Raw genomic sequence first — 15,000 nt, forward strand, 5'->3', positions numbered from 1 at the left:
TCAACTGACTAGATTGTCATACTAAATTGTCGAGATAACATATGGTAATGGCTAAAGAATAAGAAGCTGGAGCTTGGAGTCTTCAAAAGCCATGAACAAATGAGATCTTAAACTATTAAAACATTATTTGTTCTATAGATATTACCTATTACACATTTAATTTAGTCAAGCATGTCTACTAAGAGGCATACAAATTCCACCATAGCCAATTTAAGAACTTACCAATTTCCCTTGCAATTCTGACAGCTTCATCTGCATCCTGTAAAAGTAGGAAATGAGACTCACGTTAATCCCATCAGCCACTGCACTGTGTCCTTAGGGCAGTCGTATATTGCACTACTGTCTCCTCCGATTCATTTAATGTTTGATTTTACAACCTTCTGACCCTGCTCATTCAGAGGAATGTAAAATTAATACCATAAGTGGAATGTAAATTATACCTGATCATTATTATACGACAAAGAGGAAAACTCAAAGCGCACCCCAATCAGCTGACAGGAAGCCAAGTTACTATTGAGAGATGGCTTTCTGCAGTGGCCAAAATGAAGTGATTAAATTTCAGAGTTTACAATCCATAATGGGCCATAAATCAGAGCATTACAGCCTGTCGGCTGCAGCTTGTTTCTGTCTCCTCTTCTGTTTGCCTGTCATGTTTTCCATGAAGCTGTCAGCAGGGGGAGACGATTCTCTTTTGTTTGAAATGTTGTTGGTTTTACCAGACACTTAAAGGAGAGAACCAAGTAAAACACTGCACTAAAAACTCGATACCATCTGTCATAAAAATGTGGTTCAAACCATTTTATTGCCAGTAAAACATCATTACAAGGTAAACTGTGTGCATTCATGCAAATCTAGAGGGGGTCAATCTAAAAGATGTGGTGCACCAGCATAAAACCATGTCGATTAAAAGTTTGTAAAAATACTTAATAGAAAAACAGATTTAAACTAATCAAATTTGTATATGGTTTTATATAAAGATGCATCATGGGAATACCATTTTACCATAACATTTGTTTAATGAACATGCGATTTAAAAATATACTGTAATCTAGAAATACAGACTAATATAACAACTTTTCCAAATATATTTTTCCTCCTTAAATAGAACAGTTTTTTTTTTTTTTTTTTTTTTTTTTTTTTTTTTAGAAGGTTCAGTAACTTGTTACAGGCTCAGAAGCAAGAAGGGGAAGTTGGCAAAAAAAATTTAATTTCCTTTCATTAACTAGTCTGCTCCACAATCGGTGCTTGTTAAGTTCAAAGCAGTCTTGAGAGCAACCTTAATTTTAAGTCTCTTTACTCCAAGCGACTCACATCTGCTAATGAGATTTTTTTTTTTTCTACAAAACAATTGTTTTTTGAGCCACAGATAAATTTGCCCAGAAGAATGTATAGGTTTACTGTTTTATTACACCTTACTTCTTTCCATGGGCTTTTGACTTAAAGGGATGAAATTCATGAAAAAAGGGTCATTTAAGAAAGTTAGTGGTTTGTACACATTGAGTTGCAAGGCCCTTTGTTCCTGCCCGTGACAGTTATGTGAGAATACTTCCCCCTTAATAGCCTCTCTGTCAGGAAGTGTTAAACCTTCCAAATGCAGACAATTAGAGCCTCTAGAGCGAAATGCAGCAATAGCGATGACTGATGAAGAGCCGTGATTAAAGCTCTAGTTAGGAACTCTCTCCGCATTTCTTTTAGCTTGCAAATTCGATCACACATAGAAAGAGTAATTTTTTGTTTATATATACACAAAGTACCAAAATAAAAAGTATCTTTACAGACTGCAGAAAAACGTATGCAGGTCAAATAAAACCAAAAAATATTTTATAGTTAAAAAGGCCTTGAGGACTTGTATGCTAAAATGTTCAATCCATACAGCTCTTTAGTAAAGTGCAAAGCAAGCACGCAACAGTAAATTAAAGTGCATAAACCTCTATATAAACAGCAAATCACAGAACATCCCATGTCATATGAGAACAAACAGAAGTTTTAGGCTTCATTTCCACTGGCGTTTTTACAGCCACTGTTGTTAGGCTTTTTTACAGCTTAAAAACGCCTGTCCATGTTTATTTTGTAAAAAAAAAAAAAAAAAAAAAAAAAAAAAAATTTTTTTTTTGTGAGCTGCAGCTTTAAAAATGCCGTGGTCGCGTTTTTGAGCGTTTTTGCGCGTTTGAGCGTTTTTGCGCGTTTTTGAGCGTTTAACGTCTGGCGTTTTTACAGCTCTACTCTGGAGCTTCAGAACGCCCTGGTCCCGCGTTTTTTTTACAGCTCAAAAACGTCTATGCCACTTGCAGCTCAAAAACGCCTATGTGGGAATGAAGCCATAGAATAACATGGACAGGCGTTTTTAAGCTGTAAAAAACGCTCAGAAACGTGGCTGTAAAAACGCCAGTGGAAATGAGGCCTTATTGTCCAGTTCAAAGTAGAAGTACATTTTCTAAATGTTTTAAATCATTATGCACTTTGAAGAAAAAAAAGTGTGCAAATATGGGCACAATTTACTAAAACTGGTGCAGCTCTGCATAGAAACCAGTCGGCTTCCAGTTTTTGTGTTTTTGTCATTGCCTAATTGAACAAGCTGAAGTTAGAAGCCGATTGGCTACCTTCCACAGTTGCACTAGATTTTGCATATCGTAAATCAACCCCAATGTATCACTGTGTTGAGTTTAAGTGCCTAAAATCAATATTTAAAAACAGAGACGTGTATAAGAGTAGTAAAGTAAAGGCAAACTTCCATGTTAACTTTAAAGCAAATTCAGTGCAGCTACCATGCTTGGTGGGATTGAACTTGCAATGCCTCTACATTATCTTTTTGCAACCTACAGGCCACATAAATACATCCCTGTGGAGCGTTTATAGTAAAGACAATCGAAAACGAGGCATAGACTTTTTTTTTTTTTTTTTAGCCAGTAGGCTAAACAAAACAAAAAAAAAAACTAACAATCCACCCACTGGGACATTGTATTCGACAGTGGTTCCAGCTGCTTTCAGAATACACTGATCAGTTGCAGCTACAATCACTGATCAGACATTTTCTAGCATGCTTTTTTGGCAGAAGTCGATCTGCCAATCGCCTTCTGTCGAACAGAATTGGCCAAATTTAAATCCGCCTATGCCCAGCTTTACTCTGGTGAGGAGTCTACATAACATATTGTGTTTTTTTACCTGGAATTACATTTTAACCAATTGTTTCCTCTGTACGTTGACTGAAAGACAATGTGCCAGTTGATGGCAGTGAAACATGCCATTCTGGGGGAGGCTCTGTTCACAAACCCAGCCAATCTGAGAGGCACTGTATCATGTGATTAATGTAATGACCATTTACAGAAAAGATGTAAACACCTATTATAACAGAAGAGAGCATTCATCCTTTCATTCACAAGTAAATGCCTGCCTCTGGTACGGACAACCAGCTATCCTGAAAGACTGCAGAAGACAAACATTGCACCCGTGATCGGCCGTTTGTGTGTACAATACTCTCTGCAGACTCCTTAAAATATAATTCAGCACGAGAAGATTTTACCTCCTCAATGATTGGGCCATTTTTTTTGTGATACGCCACAGCGTTACTTTAACTTACAATTGCGCGGTTGTGAGACGCTATAGCCAAATAAAACGTATTTCCTTTTTTCCCACAACTAGGCTCTTTTTTTGGTGATATTCAATCACCCCCTGCGGTTTTTTATTTTTGCGCTATTAACAAAAAAAGACCAACAATTTGGAAAAAAAAACTTTTAGCTATAAAAACACATCTAATAATAAAAATTAAAAACAAAATCGAATGTCTTCTTCAATTTAGGAAATTATGTATTCTGCTACGTATCTGTGGTAAAAAAAAAGCCAATAAGCGTATATTAATTGATTTGTGCAAACGTTATCGCATCTACAAATATGGGATATGTTTATGGCATTTTGATATTTTTTTTACTAGTAATAGCGTTGAATGGCCATTTTAGCGGAACTGCGACATTGTTGCAGACAAATCGGACACCCTGACACTTTGTTGGGGAACAGTGACATTATTACAAGTGATACAAATATGCACCGTTACTGTACTAATGGCAGGAAGGGGTTAACATCAGGGGTGATCAAAGGGTTACGTGTGTCTCTAGGAATGCTTGCCAACTGTGTGGGGGATAGCAGGAGCAGAATGGCGATTTGCCTTTACATAAGTGGATCGCTGCTCTGCCTCGCTCGGAAATGATCACAGGTGGCCATCGGGGTCGCAGGCCCCGTCGATTGGCTCCCCCTCTGTCCAATTCAGCATGTGTGCCCTTTTTTTTCTATTTGCACAAATGACGTACAGGTACGTTGTTTCGTGAAATAGAGCGACCCTGCCACAGTACATCTGCGGTAGCAAAATCGAGAAGAGGTTAAAAAGGAGCTCCAGACTCCTTCAGAAAAAAAAAAAGTCAACAACTTCAAATACTGTAGCTGCTGACTTTTATTAGGACAGTTGCCTGTGCAGTAATCAGCGGTGTTCTCTCCCCAGCCGATTTTTCAATCCACTATCAGGTGCTGCCATTACCATCTCCACTAAGGAAAAAGCAGTGGGTCATATGTGGGGGAGGTAAAAAAGGAGCTGAACTTCTGGCTGAGCTGCCAAAACCCAAAAAAGGTGCCAAATGTGGCAATAGAGGGGTGGAGAATGCAGACAAGTGAAGCTTCCCCTTTTGGGTGGAGCTCCGCTTTAACCTGCAAAAAGGTAAACTTGGCTTAATAAATGCACACTTTTTTGCTGGTAAAAAAATGTGCATTTACTTTTTTTTCCCAGGAGCCTTTAACCACTTGCTTACTGGGCACATATACCCCCCTCCTGCCCAGGTGAAATTTCAGCTTTCGGCACTGCGTCGCTTTAACTAAGATAAGACATTTACCTTCATTGTGCTTTTAAAAATCTGTGCCTCTATTCACCTGTCTGCTGACCTGCCTTTTGTGGACTGCTTATTTGATCGCCTTCCATCTGTGGCACCTGCTGATCATCTCCGCCTGACGCTGTGAGAGTGCGACGAGCGGGGGAGGAGCCAACGATCACCTGACCATCCAGGAAATACTTACATGGCAGCGGCACCCTGCTGGGCCAGATAAGACATTTACCTTCATTGTGCTTTTAAAATCTGTGCCTCTATTCACCTGTCTGCTGACCTGCCTTTTGTGGACTGCTTATTTGATCGCCTTCCATCTGTGGCACCTGCTGATCATCTCCGCTGACGCTGTGAGAGTGCGACGAGCGGGGGAGGAGCCAGCGATCACCTGACCATCAGGAAGTACTTACATGGCAGCGGCACCCTGCTGGGCCAGATAAGACATTACCTTCATTGTGCTTTTAAAAATCTGTGCCTCTATTCACCTGTCTGCTGACCTGCCTTTTGTGGACTGCTTATTTGATCGCCTTCCATCTGTGGCACCTGCTGATCATCCCGCCTGACGCTGTGAGAGTGCGACGAGCGGGGGAGGAGCCAACGATCACCTGACCATCCAGGAAGTACTTACATGGCAGCGGCACCCCTGCTGGGCCAGATAAGACATTTACCTTCATTGTGCTTTTAAAATCTGTGCCTCTATTCACCTGTCTGCTGACCTGCCTTTTGTGGACTGCTTATTTGATCGCCTTCCATCTGTGGCACCTGCTGATCATCTCCGCCTGACGCTGTGAGAGTGCGACGAGCGGGGGAGGAGCCAGCGATCACCTGACCATCCAGGAAGTACTTACCTCTGGTTAATGGAGAATAGAAGCCATAATATCTTGGTCCTAAAGGCCGATAGGTAAATAATACAAGGATGAGAAGTAACTAATGAAATTTTTAAATAGATCTCAATCAGCGGGACTTAATTCACTTGATTCTATTTTATGTTAGATTGAAGGTTTTATATTGGATATTTTAAAGTTGTGCCTGTTGGTATTTTTATCATTTGACTATTTAATTGTGTGTTATAGGTGTAAACTTTTGTGATATGGCACAAGACAGAGTGTTAGCTGTATCATTAATATGTTACTCTTTGAATATTTAACAAGTTTAAATAAGTGCTATTCCTTAAACGATCGCACTAAGGTAAAAATTATAAAATACAATATTATGCGTAGTTCTATAAGGAATAATGGTGATTACGGGTCGGAACCTACATATCCTGACCCAGTAGTACAGGACCAAAAGGATACCCCAGGATACATCAGGAAAAAAGACGGAGATTTTAAAGGCAGGTCTCATAATGTCCGCTCAGCTATAAAAAATGCAGCGGCCATTTATGATTTAATAGTGAGCAAAAATTGGACCTACTTGCATGACGGAGACGTGGTTTTCGGCTGCTTCTCCCCCACGGCTGGATGAATTAGTTCCAGGGGGATATAAAATAGTGAAGTGTGATCGCCAGTTAAAAGGGAGGAGGTTTATAGCCTTATTTTTAGAGCGATATTTGATTTTGAGGTCGTGAACTGCACAGAAATTTATACTTCACTAGAAAGCCTAGTTTTAAGGTGGAAGAAAAGTCCGGAAGAGACCGTTGGCTTTATTATCATATATCATCCTCCGAGAACGAATGCAATTCTTAAAGGATATTACAGAATTGTTATCAGCCTCAGTGTTGCAGTTTCCCAAGTCTTTAATTGTGGGAGACTTCAATATGTGGGCAGATGATATTAGCAATACAGAAGTTCAGCAACTTCTTTGTTATGCTAATAGCCTGGGTTATACAGAGGAAGTGAGTAAAACCACCATAGGGCTGGGCACACTTTGGATTGGATACTACATAATGGCTGTGTAACCGGGACGGACCCACCGTTAGAGGTGGCTTGGAGAGACCATTTCTTTAAAGGCTTTAAAATAGTGGGTAATGTAAAGAAAAAAACCCCTCATATACCTATAGAGTTGTTAAACTATCGCTTACACGCAAGTACTCAAATGTGTCCGCAGATGCTTTCTCTAGAATATTTCTAGAGAAATGCAGATATCGGGGTATTTAAAAAAATACATACGTTGAGGATAAAATAGAAGCATTTAATTCAACAATAATAAAACTTTAGATCTTTTTGGCCCCAAAAAAACGAGTCAAAATATAAGATCCCCAACAAATAATCCGCTCTGGTTTAATCAAAATACTCGCATGTTAAAATGGAGTTGCAGAGCGTTAGAAAAAACATGGAGGAAAGACCTAATTCCTGTACTAGAGAGGCATATAGAGCGGCGTTGAAAAATATAAAGCTGAAATAAAAAAAGCAAAAAAAACTTATTTAACGAGAAAATTAGGTTGGCGGAAAACAAGGCCGCAGAATTATTTAAAGTCACCAACACTCTTGCAAATCCAATTTGTTTAGATACAAGGAAGAACTCTCTCCAGAATTAAGTGAGAAATTAGCAGAGTATTTTAAGCAAAAAATAATAGACATAAGAAATAATATACCTGACTCTTGTTATACAGAAAGTTTTCCTGTATATAAAGGGGTACGTTTTACCTGTTTTTCGGCGGTAACTAGTGTAGAGATACTGACTATTCTCAAATCACTTAGAGCTTCGTCGTCAGCGCTTGACCCCTGCATTGCGCAGCTGGTGAAGGACTCGGCTGTTACCTTGGCACCATTTATAGCAGACATTATTAATATGTCCTTCGCTATTGGAACAGTGCCAAGTATTTTGAAGCAGGCGGTTATAATCCCCTTGTTGAAGAAGGCTAACGTGCCACGGTCCGATCTAAGTAATAACCGACCTATTTCGACCTTGCCTTTCCTAGCTAAAATAATGGAGAGAGCTGTTGTGTGGCAACTTCAACCGCACTTGGAGTCCAATGATATTTTTGATGAATATCAGTCTGGATTCCGCCCTGGTAGAGGCACAGAGACCACCCTGATTAAAGTCAAGGATGACTGCCTATGGGCCATGGACAGCGATGAGGCTTCAGCATTAATATTGCTGGATCTGTCGGCTGCATTTGATACTGTAGATCATGCCAGACTTTTGGAAAGGCTGGTGTCTGTGGCCGGGTTTGAGGACATGGCATTGACATGGATGGCCTCATTCCTGCAGAATAGAACTCAGAGGGTAAGACTAGGGACATTATTCATCTAATAGCTCCTTGTCCTGCGGGGTTCCTCAGGGTTCTGCGCTATCGCCGATATTATTTAATATCTACATAAGGCCACTACTATATATTATTCGGCGCCATAATCTTAGCTTTCATGTTTATGCAGATGATACGCAAATCTATTTTAAGCTACCTAAAAATGAGGAAGTTCAGGTAGATTTGGCATCCTGCCTGGAGGAAATACAGTCCTGGATGGGAGCCAATTATTTAAAACTTAATGGCTCCAAAACAGAATGTATTATTATCAGTAATCAGAGCAAAATCAGTGTGACTGATTTTCCGTCTTGGCCGGTTTCGTTTATGCCATCCCCGACCCGGCTACCCAGGTTCGGAACTTGGGAATCATTGTGGATTCCAAATTGTCATTGAAGGCGCAGGTAAATCAGGTGGTAAGCGCATGTTACTACCAACTGAAACTCCTGCGCTCTACATTGCATTTCATTGACGAGGTGGATAAAGTCCAAGTGATCAATGCTTTTATTGGTAGTCGGCTGGACTATTGTAACGCGTTATACATGGGGTGTCCAAAAACCCTTCTGCATAAGCTTCAACTGATCAAAATGCCGCAGCAAGGTTATTAACGGGTGTGGGTCGTCGGGACCATATTACACCTTCTCTGAAAGCCCTGCATTGGCTACCGGTGGCTGAGCGGGTCTTGTTCAAAGTGGGTTGTATCGTCCATAAAGCCATCCATAAGATAGGCCCAGGGTATCTGCAAGAAAAATTTACCTGTTACGTTCCCAACAGATCACTGAGATCTGCTGATCAGGCAAATCTGACTGTCCCTAAATTTAGAAGAACTAAATGTGGAGGGAGGACGTTGGATGCGCAGGGCTCAATATTCTGGAATTCTCTACCTCTATATATAAGACGTGAGAAGGATTTACTAAAATTCAGGAAATTTTTAAAAACGTTCCTATTTGTTCAAGTGTATGGCCCTAATTAGGGTAAGATATTAGTATTGGTATGGTATTTTAGCTTTTTTAAATGTTATTATGTATTTTATATTGTTATCTTATAGTATGAGAGATGTGTTCTGTATTTTTTCATATGTTGGTTCTATGAGCGCATCGAGGCCTGCTGGTAATGACTGCGCTCTCAATAAGCATTTTAAATAAATAAATAAATAAATAACTAACAATTGCGCGGTCGTGCGACGTGGCTCCCAAACAAAATTGACGTCCTTTTTTCCCCACAAGTAGAGCTTTCTTTTGGTGGTATTTGATCGCCTGTGCGGTTTTTATTTTTTGCGCTATAAACAAAAAATTGCGACAATTTTGAAAAAAATACAATATTTTTTACTTCTTGCTATAATAAATATCCCAATTTAAAAAAAAAAAAAAAACACTTTTTTCTCAGTTTAGGCCGATACGTATTCTTCTACATATTTTGGTAAAAAAAAAAAAAAAAATCGCAATAAGCGACTGGTTTGCGCAAAAGTTATAGCGCCTACAAAATAGGGGACAGAATTATTATTTTTTTTTTTACTATAAATGGCGGCGATCCGATTTTTATTGGGACTGCGACGTTATGGCGGACACATCGGACACATTTTTGGCGCCATTCACATTTATACTGCGATCAGTGCTATAAATATGCACTAATTACAGTATAAATGTGACTGGCATTGAAGGGATTAACACTAGGGGGTGAGGAAGGGGTTAAATATGTTCCCTATATAGTATTCTACTGTAGGTGGAGGGGGGGTGACTGGGGGGGTGACCGATCTGTGTCCCTATGTACAAGGGACACAGATCGGTCTCCTCTCCAGAGACAGCACCGCTGTCTCTGTGTAAAACGGCAATGAGAGATGATCTCATATGTCTACATATGAGATCATCTCTCATTGGCCGCACAGATCGCATCGCAAACGGCCACTCTGATTGGCCGTTCGCGGCGATCTGTAATTGGCTGTGTCCAAGGGACACGGCCAACACAGAGTTTTCCCGTCGCGCGCTCTAGAGTGCGCGCGGGGAACGCCCAAAGGGGCGGACGTCAATTGACGTCTAGTTGGATTTTGGGATCCGCGCTGTAGCCGTCAATTGACTATAGCGCGGGTCCCAAGTAGTTAAATCATTTCACCAGCGATCAGCAAGATCACTATAGCCATGCAGGTGGCCTGCAGACTCGCAGTGTGAGCTGGATGGTCCATATATCGTACAGGGAGGCAGTTTTACACCGACAGGAAGACTCAAACTACCACAGCACTCGACAGCACCATGGTTGTTCATTGAGAACCACAGGCCGATAGCTGAAAAGGAAGTAGGGACTTGCATTTCATTCATTCACCGAACTCGGTGTATGAATGACATTGGCCGCGTGGGCCGAGCCCCACACAGGCACGCTTGTTTCAAAAAGTGACAGCTAGTACGGGGGACCTTCTCCCTATACTGCCTTCACAGAGACTATGGGGATGTCCTGCAGGTGAACGTAACCTTTACTTGCTACTCAAGTGGTTAAAACTATTTTCAACTATTGTTTTTTAGCATGACCTGACAAATTAAAAGTGCAATTCTAACAAAAATTTTCATTTGTGTGGGAAAGTGTTAAAGGAGTTGTAAATAACTGATTGGTGCTGAGGGGTTTTAGACACACAGTAATCACACCTCCTTGATTAGTGATCACAGAGAGAAAGCTCCCAGTACTGTGGTTATCAGGAAACAGACAACCAGGAAGTGTGGAGATCAGAGAGGAATTACAGCAACTTGAGAGAAAAAACGAACAATGAGGACATGAAAACAGCACTGCATTAAGGTAAAGGAAGCTATGAAGATAAAAAAAAAATCCTTTACAAACCCTTTAAGTAATCTACTGAGTTTTTGAGCAGTATGTGTTCCCAAAAGGGAAATGAACCCTCTCTTCCTGACCCAAAGACTCCCAGGGTATTACTTGTAGATAAACATTCTGTTTGCCCTCTATGGAGTGCCCTCTTTAAGCATTCGAACAAAGAATCCACTGGAAAGTCTGTCGTTGTGAACAATTTTTTTTTGGGGAGGCATTGGTGAGATATAAGGGGTCTCAACTGACAACTGATACCTGCCTTTTGAGCTAAAAAAAAAAAAAAAAGGGACATGGGACACAGATTCCCCAGTCCCTTTCTCTGCAGCCTTAGCTGCACTGAAAATTAATGAACAGGAGACAGAGGCTCCTCTCCTTTCATAAACTGAAGCATCGTAAACACTGACTTTGTTCATTCGGAAAAGGAAGGAGCCGGTTAATGACAGATTTACTGGCTCCTTCCTCCGCTCTCCATCCTGAAAGATCTGGGGCAGGGCGGGACCGGTGGAGGAGCCAAAGAGCCGTGGAGGACACACAGGGACCCAAAGGAGGACAGGGGGGCCGAAGGAGGGAGGACATGGGGGGACTGAAGGAGGAGCCGGAAAGGATGCTAGGGGATCTTGAGGACATGGGGGGGGGAACCGAAAGAGGACATGGGGGGGAACCAAAAGAGGACATGGGGGGGGACCGAAAGAGGACATGGGGGGGGACCGAAAGAGGACATGGGGGGGGAACCGAAAGAGGACAGGGGGGGGGGAACCGAAAGAGGACAGGGGGGGGGGAACCGAAAGAGGACAGGGGGGGGGGAACCGAAAGAGGACATGGGGGGGGGAACCGAAAGAGGACATGGGGGGGAACCGAAAGAGGACATGGGGGGGGGAACCGAAAGAGGACATGGGGGGGGGAACCGAAAGAGGACATGGGGGGGGGAACCGAAAGAGGACATGGGGGGGGAACCGAAAGAGGACATGGGGGGGAACCGAAAGAGGACATGGGGGGGGAACCGAAAGAGGACATGGGGGGGGGACCGAAAGAGGACATGGGGGGGGACCGAAAGAGGACATGGGGGGGGACCGAAAGAGGACATGTGGGGGAACCGAAAGAGGACATGGGGGGGGAACCGAAAGAGGACATGGGGGGGGAACCGAAAGAGGACATGGGGGGGGAACCAAAAGAGGACATGGGGGGGGGGACCGAAAGAGGACATGGGGGGGGACCGAAAGAGGACATGGGGGGGGGGACCGAAAGAGGACATGGGGGGGACCGAAAGAGGACATGGGGGGGGACCGAAAGAGGACATGGGGGGGACCGAAAGAGGACATGGGGGGGGAACCGAAAGAGGACATGGGGGGGGAACCGAAAGAGGACATGGGGGGGGAACCGAAAGAGGACATGGGGGGGGGGACCGAAAGAGGACATGGGGGGGGGGACCGAAAGAGGACATGGGGGGGGGACCGAAAGAGGACATGGGGGGGGGACCGAAAGAGGACATGGGGGGGGGACCGAAAGAGGACAGGGGGGGGGGGACCGAAAGAGGACATGGGGGGGGGGACCGAAAGAGGACATAGGGGGGGGGGACCGAAAGAGCACCGGGGGGGGACCGAAAGAGGACATGGGGGGGGACCGAAAGAGGACATGGGGGGGGGACCGAAAGAGGACATGGGGGGGGACCGAAAGAGGACATGGGGGGGACCGAAAGAGGACATGGGGGGAACCCGAAAAAGGACATGGGGGGAACCCGAAAAAGGACATGGGAGGAGACCGAAAAAGGACATGGGGGGGACCGAAAAAGGACATGGGGGGGGACCGAAAAGAGGACATGGGGGGGACCGAAAGAGGACATGGGGGGGACAGAAAGAGGACATGGGGGGGACAGAAAGAGGACATGGAGGGGACCGAAAAAGGACATGGGGGGGGGGACGGAGGAGCCAGGAAGGACGCAGGGGGACCCGGAGGATGACACAAAGGGGCACACGGAGGATAAAACAGACTGGGACCCGGAGGACACAGGGAGCACAGAGGTGGACAGCCAGGGGGTGATTGGTGCAGCGTCGGGGGCAGTTACAAGCACCTAGCCGCGAGAGGAGGAGAAGTGGCTGTCTGAAAATCAATACAGGGAGATCAGTGGTGGTAACCCCCCCCCCCCACACACCACTGCACCGATCACCCCTGAGGCCGTCTAGGTATCAGGTCAAGCATCGGAGCATTTGCACAAGTACAAATACTCACGCAAATACTAGGTATCAGCACCGATAACGTTACTAGTATCGGTGCAACCCTAGTAATAACGTTTGAACATGCACTACATACGTAGCCGTTGCGATAAATAAAACCAAGTTTCATAAACAAAACTGTAAACGCTGTTGGCTGTAATGTCATTGCACATTTTACCTGAATATATTACCAACATTAAAAATTAAGCCTTTTTTTCTTTCAGCAGCTTAGTAGATGCCCCCTACACATTATGTGGTAGTGCAGTGTTAACTTGGACTAAAATGCCATTTAAGTTTTAGTTATATTTTAGTCGACTAAAATTTTATTAATTTAGTAGATGGAAATATATATATTTTTTTTTTTAACAAGAAATTATAAAAATATTTTAGTCTATGAAATTTACCTACATGACCTGTACCATGTTGTGTGATCACATATAATTTAGTGTTAAAGTCTTCAAGCTGATCAGCATGTACCCGCTCATAATCATGTTTATCTTAGCAGGATTGTGCCAAGGAATCAATTTAGAAATATGTTTGCCCAAAATTCACACAACTGTCACACTAGAATTAAATCGGGAACATTTTCTATTTTCAGCATATATATTTATAGATATACAACCTTTTTATAAATAACCAGTTTATAGAAACTAGCAGGAACATAATCACAAACTTACAAAGATTTTCATGCAGAGAGCTCTTGTCAATAATTTGACATTCAGCATTTGATCAGGTTTATAGTCTGTGTACTTTTCCTATATTACTGCTCTAGAACCAAGTGGATGCATGTCAATGATGTGTTTAACCTACCATGACTAAAACTACATGTCAAAGCAGAAATGCACTAAAATCAACATGTACATCACTTCAAAGCATCCATACTTCACATAGTACATACATTTATTGCAAGCATCCTCATGACTATTTAAATAGGTTTTGTCAACCTTTTATGAGTACAGCAAGCAGATGGTCCTTATTGCCATTTCTTATATAAACACAGGGCATATATTTCTACTAAACTTTGTAGCTTGTTAATAAAGTATAAAAAATAAAAAAAATACAACTGCTGGTTGTAGGAAAAGGTAAAGCAGTGTTGAAACTCATGGATAATGGCAAAAAGACAAATCGTTTAAACTAGAAACCTATTGTAGGCATATATAGCATAGTGGCATATGTACACACACACACATACTGTAAGGTTCCATAAAACAGCATGTTCCATATGTTCATTTAGGAATCTCTGCATTTCTCAAACGGTTTCTGGCACACTGCACATCTTCATAAGAATCTTTCAGGAGCTTCATAATCATGGAGTTCTAATTATCACACAGAAAGCATCCTGATGCAATATTTACAGTGGTTCGGGAAAACCTGTCAAAGTATTACTTATCCAAATAGCAATGGATATCATACCAGCAAGAGGTACCTCTAGGTTCATTTTAATACTAGTAGTTCTGACTGCACATAGGAATCCCATGCTCATTTTAAAATTACCCATTTCATCCCCCATAACAATAGTATTTTTAAACAAAACCTGCAGAAACACCATATATGACAGCAGCAATAACAGTGAGATTGCCTTAGTTCAGAAGATCTAGCCAGATAACAGTACAGTTTCTCACCTTGACCACCCCATCAAAGCCAGGGATGGTGTTAACCTTTGCATTCTTAGCTAATAGCTTGCTTTCAATTTTGTCTCCCATAGCTTGAATAGCATGAGTGTCAGGTCCAATGAAGGTGACGTTTTCTGCTGCCTGTGGAGACAATGACAGTTTTACGTTTACAACAAAAACATATTAGGTGTTAGCTGTGGTTTCACACATCTAAGGAACCCTAAAATAAAGCACACAGAGTTTAATGTAATTAAAGAAATAGGGAACTATAAAACTGCTTAGCCAGTCAAGCTTGCCTATTCATGAAATACACATTTTTGTTT

The 15,000-nt window shown here is 42.4% G+C and overlaps 1 protein-coding gene across 1 annotated transcript in view; it reads right to left on the reverse strand.

Moving 5' to 3' along the window:
* The window catches only part of PCCA (propionyl-CoA carboxylase subunit alpha), a 935,313-nt gene that overhangs the window by 694,868 nt on the left and 225,445 nt on the right, over window positions 1-15,000 (reverse strand). The window contains exons 7-8 of the mRNA XM_040336164.1: window positions 14,687-14,818; window positions 223-259 (exon numbers count right to left, since the gene is read on the reverse strand). Of these exons, the coding sequence (XP_040192098.1) occupies window positions 223-259; window positions 14,687-14,818 (169 nt within the window). The remainder of the gene's footprint in view (window positions 1-222; window positions 260-14,686; window positions 14,819-15,000) is intronic.

Source organism: Rana temporaria, chromosome 2 (genome assembly GCF_905171775.1).
Source record: "Rana temporaria chromosome 2, aRanTem1.1, whole genome shotgun sequence".
In the NCBI taxonomy this organism is placed as follows: Eukaryota; Metazoa; Chordata; class Amphibia; order Anura; family Ranidae; genus Rana; species Rana temporaria.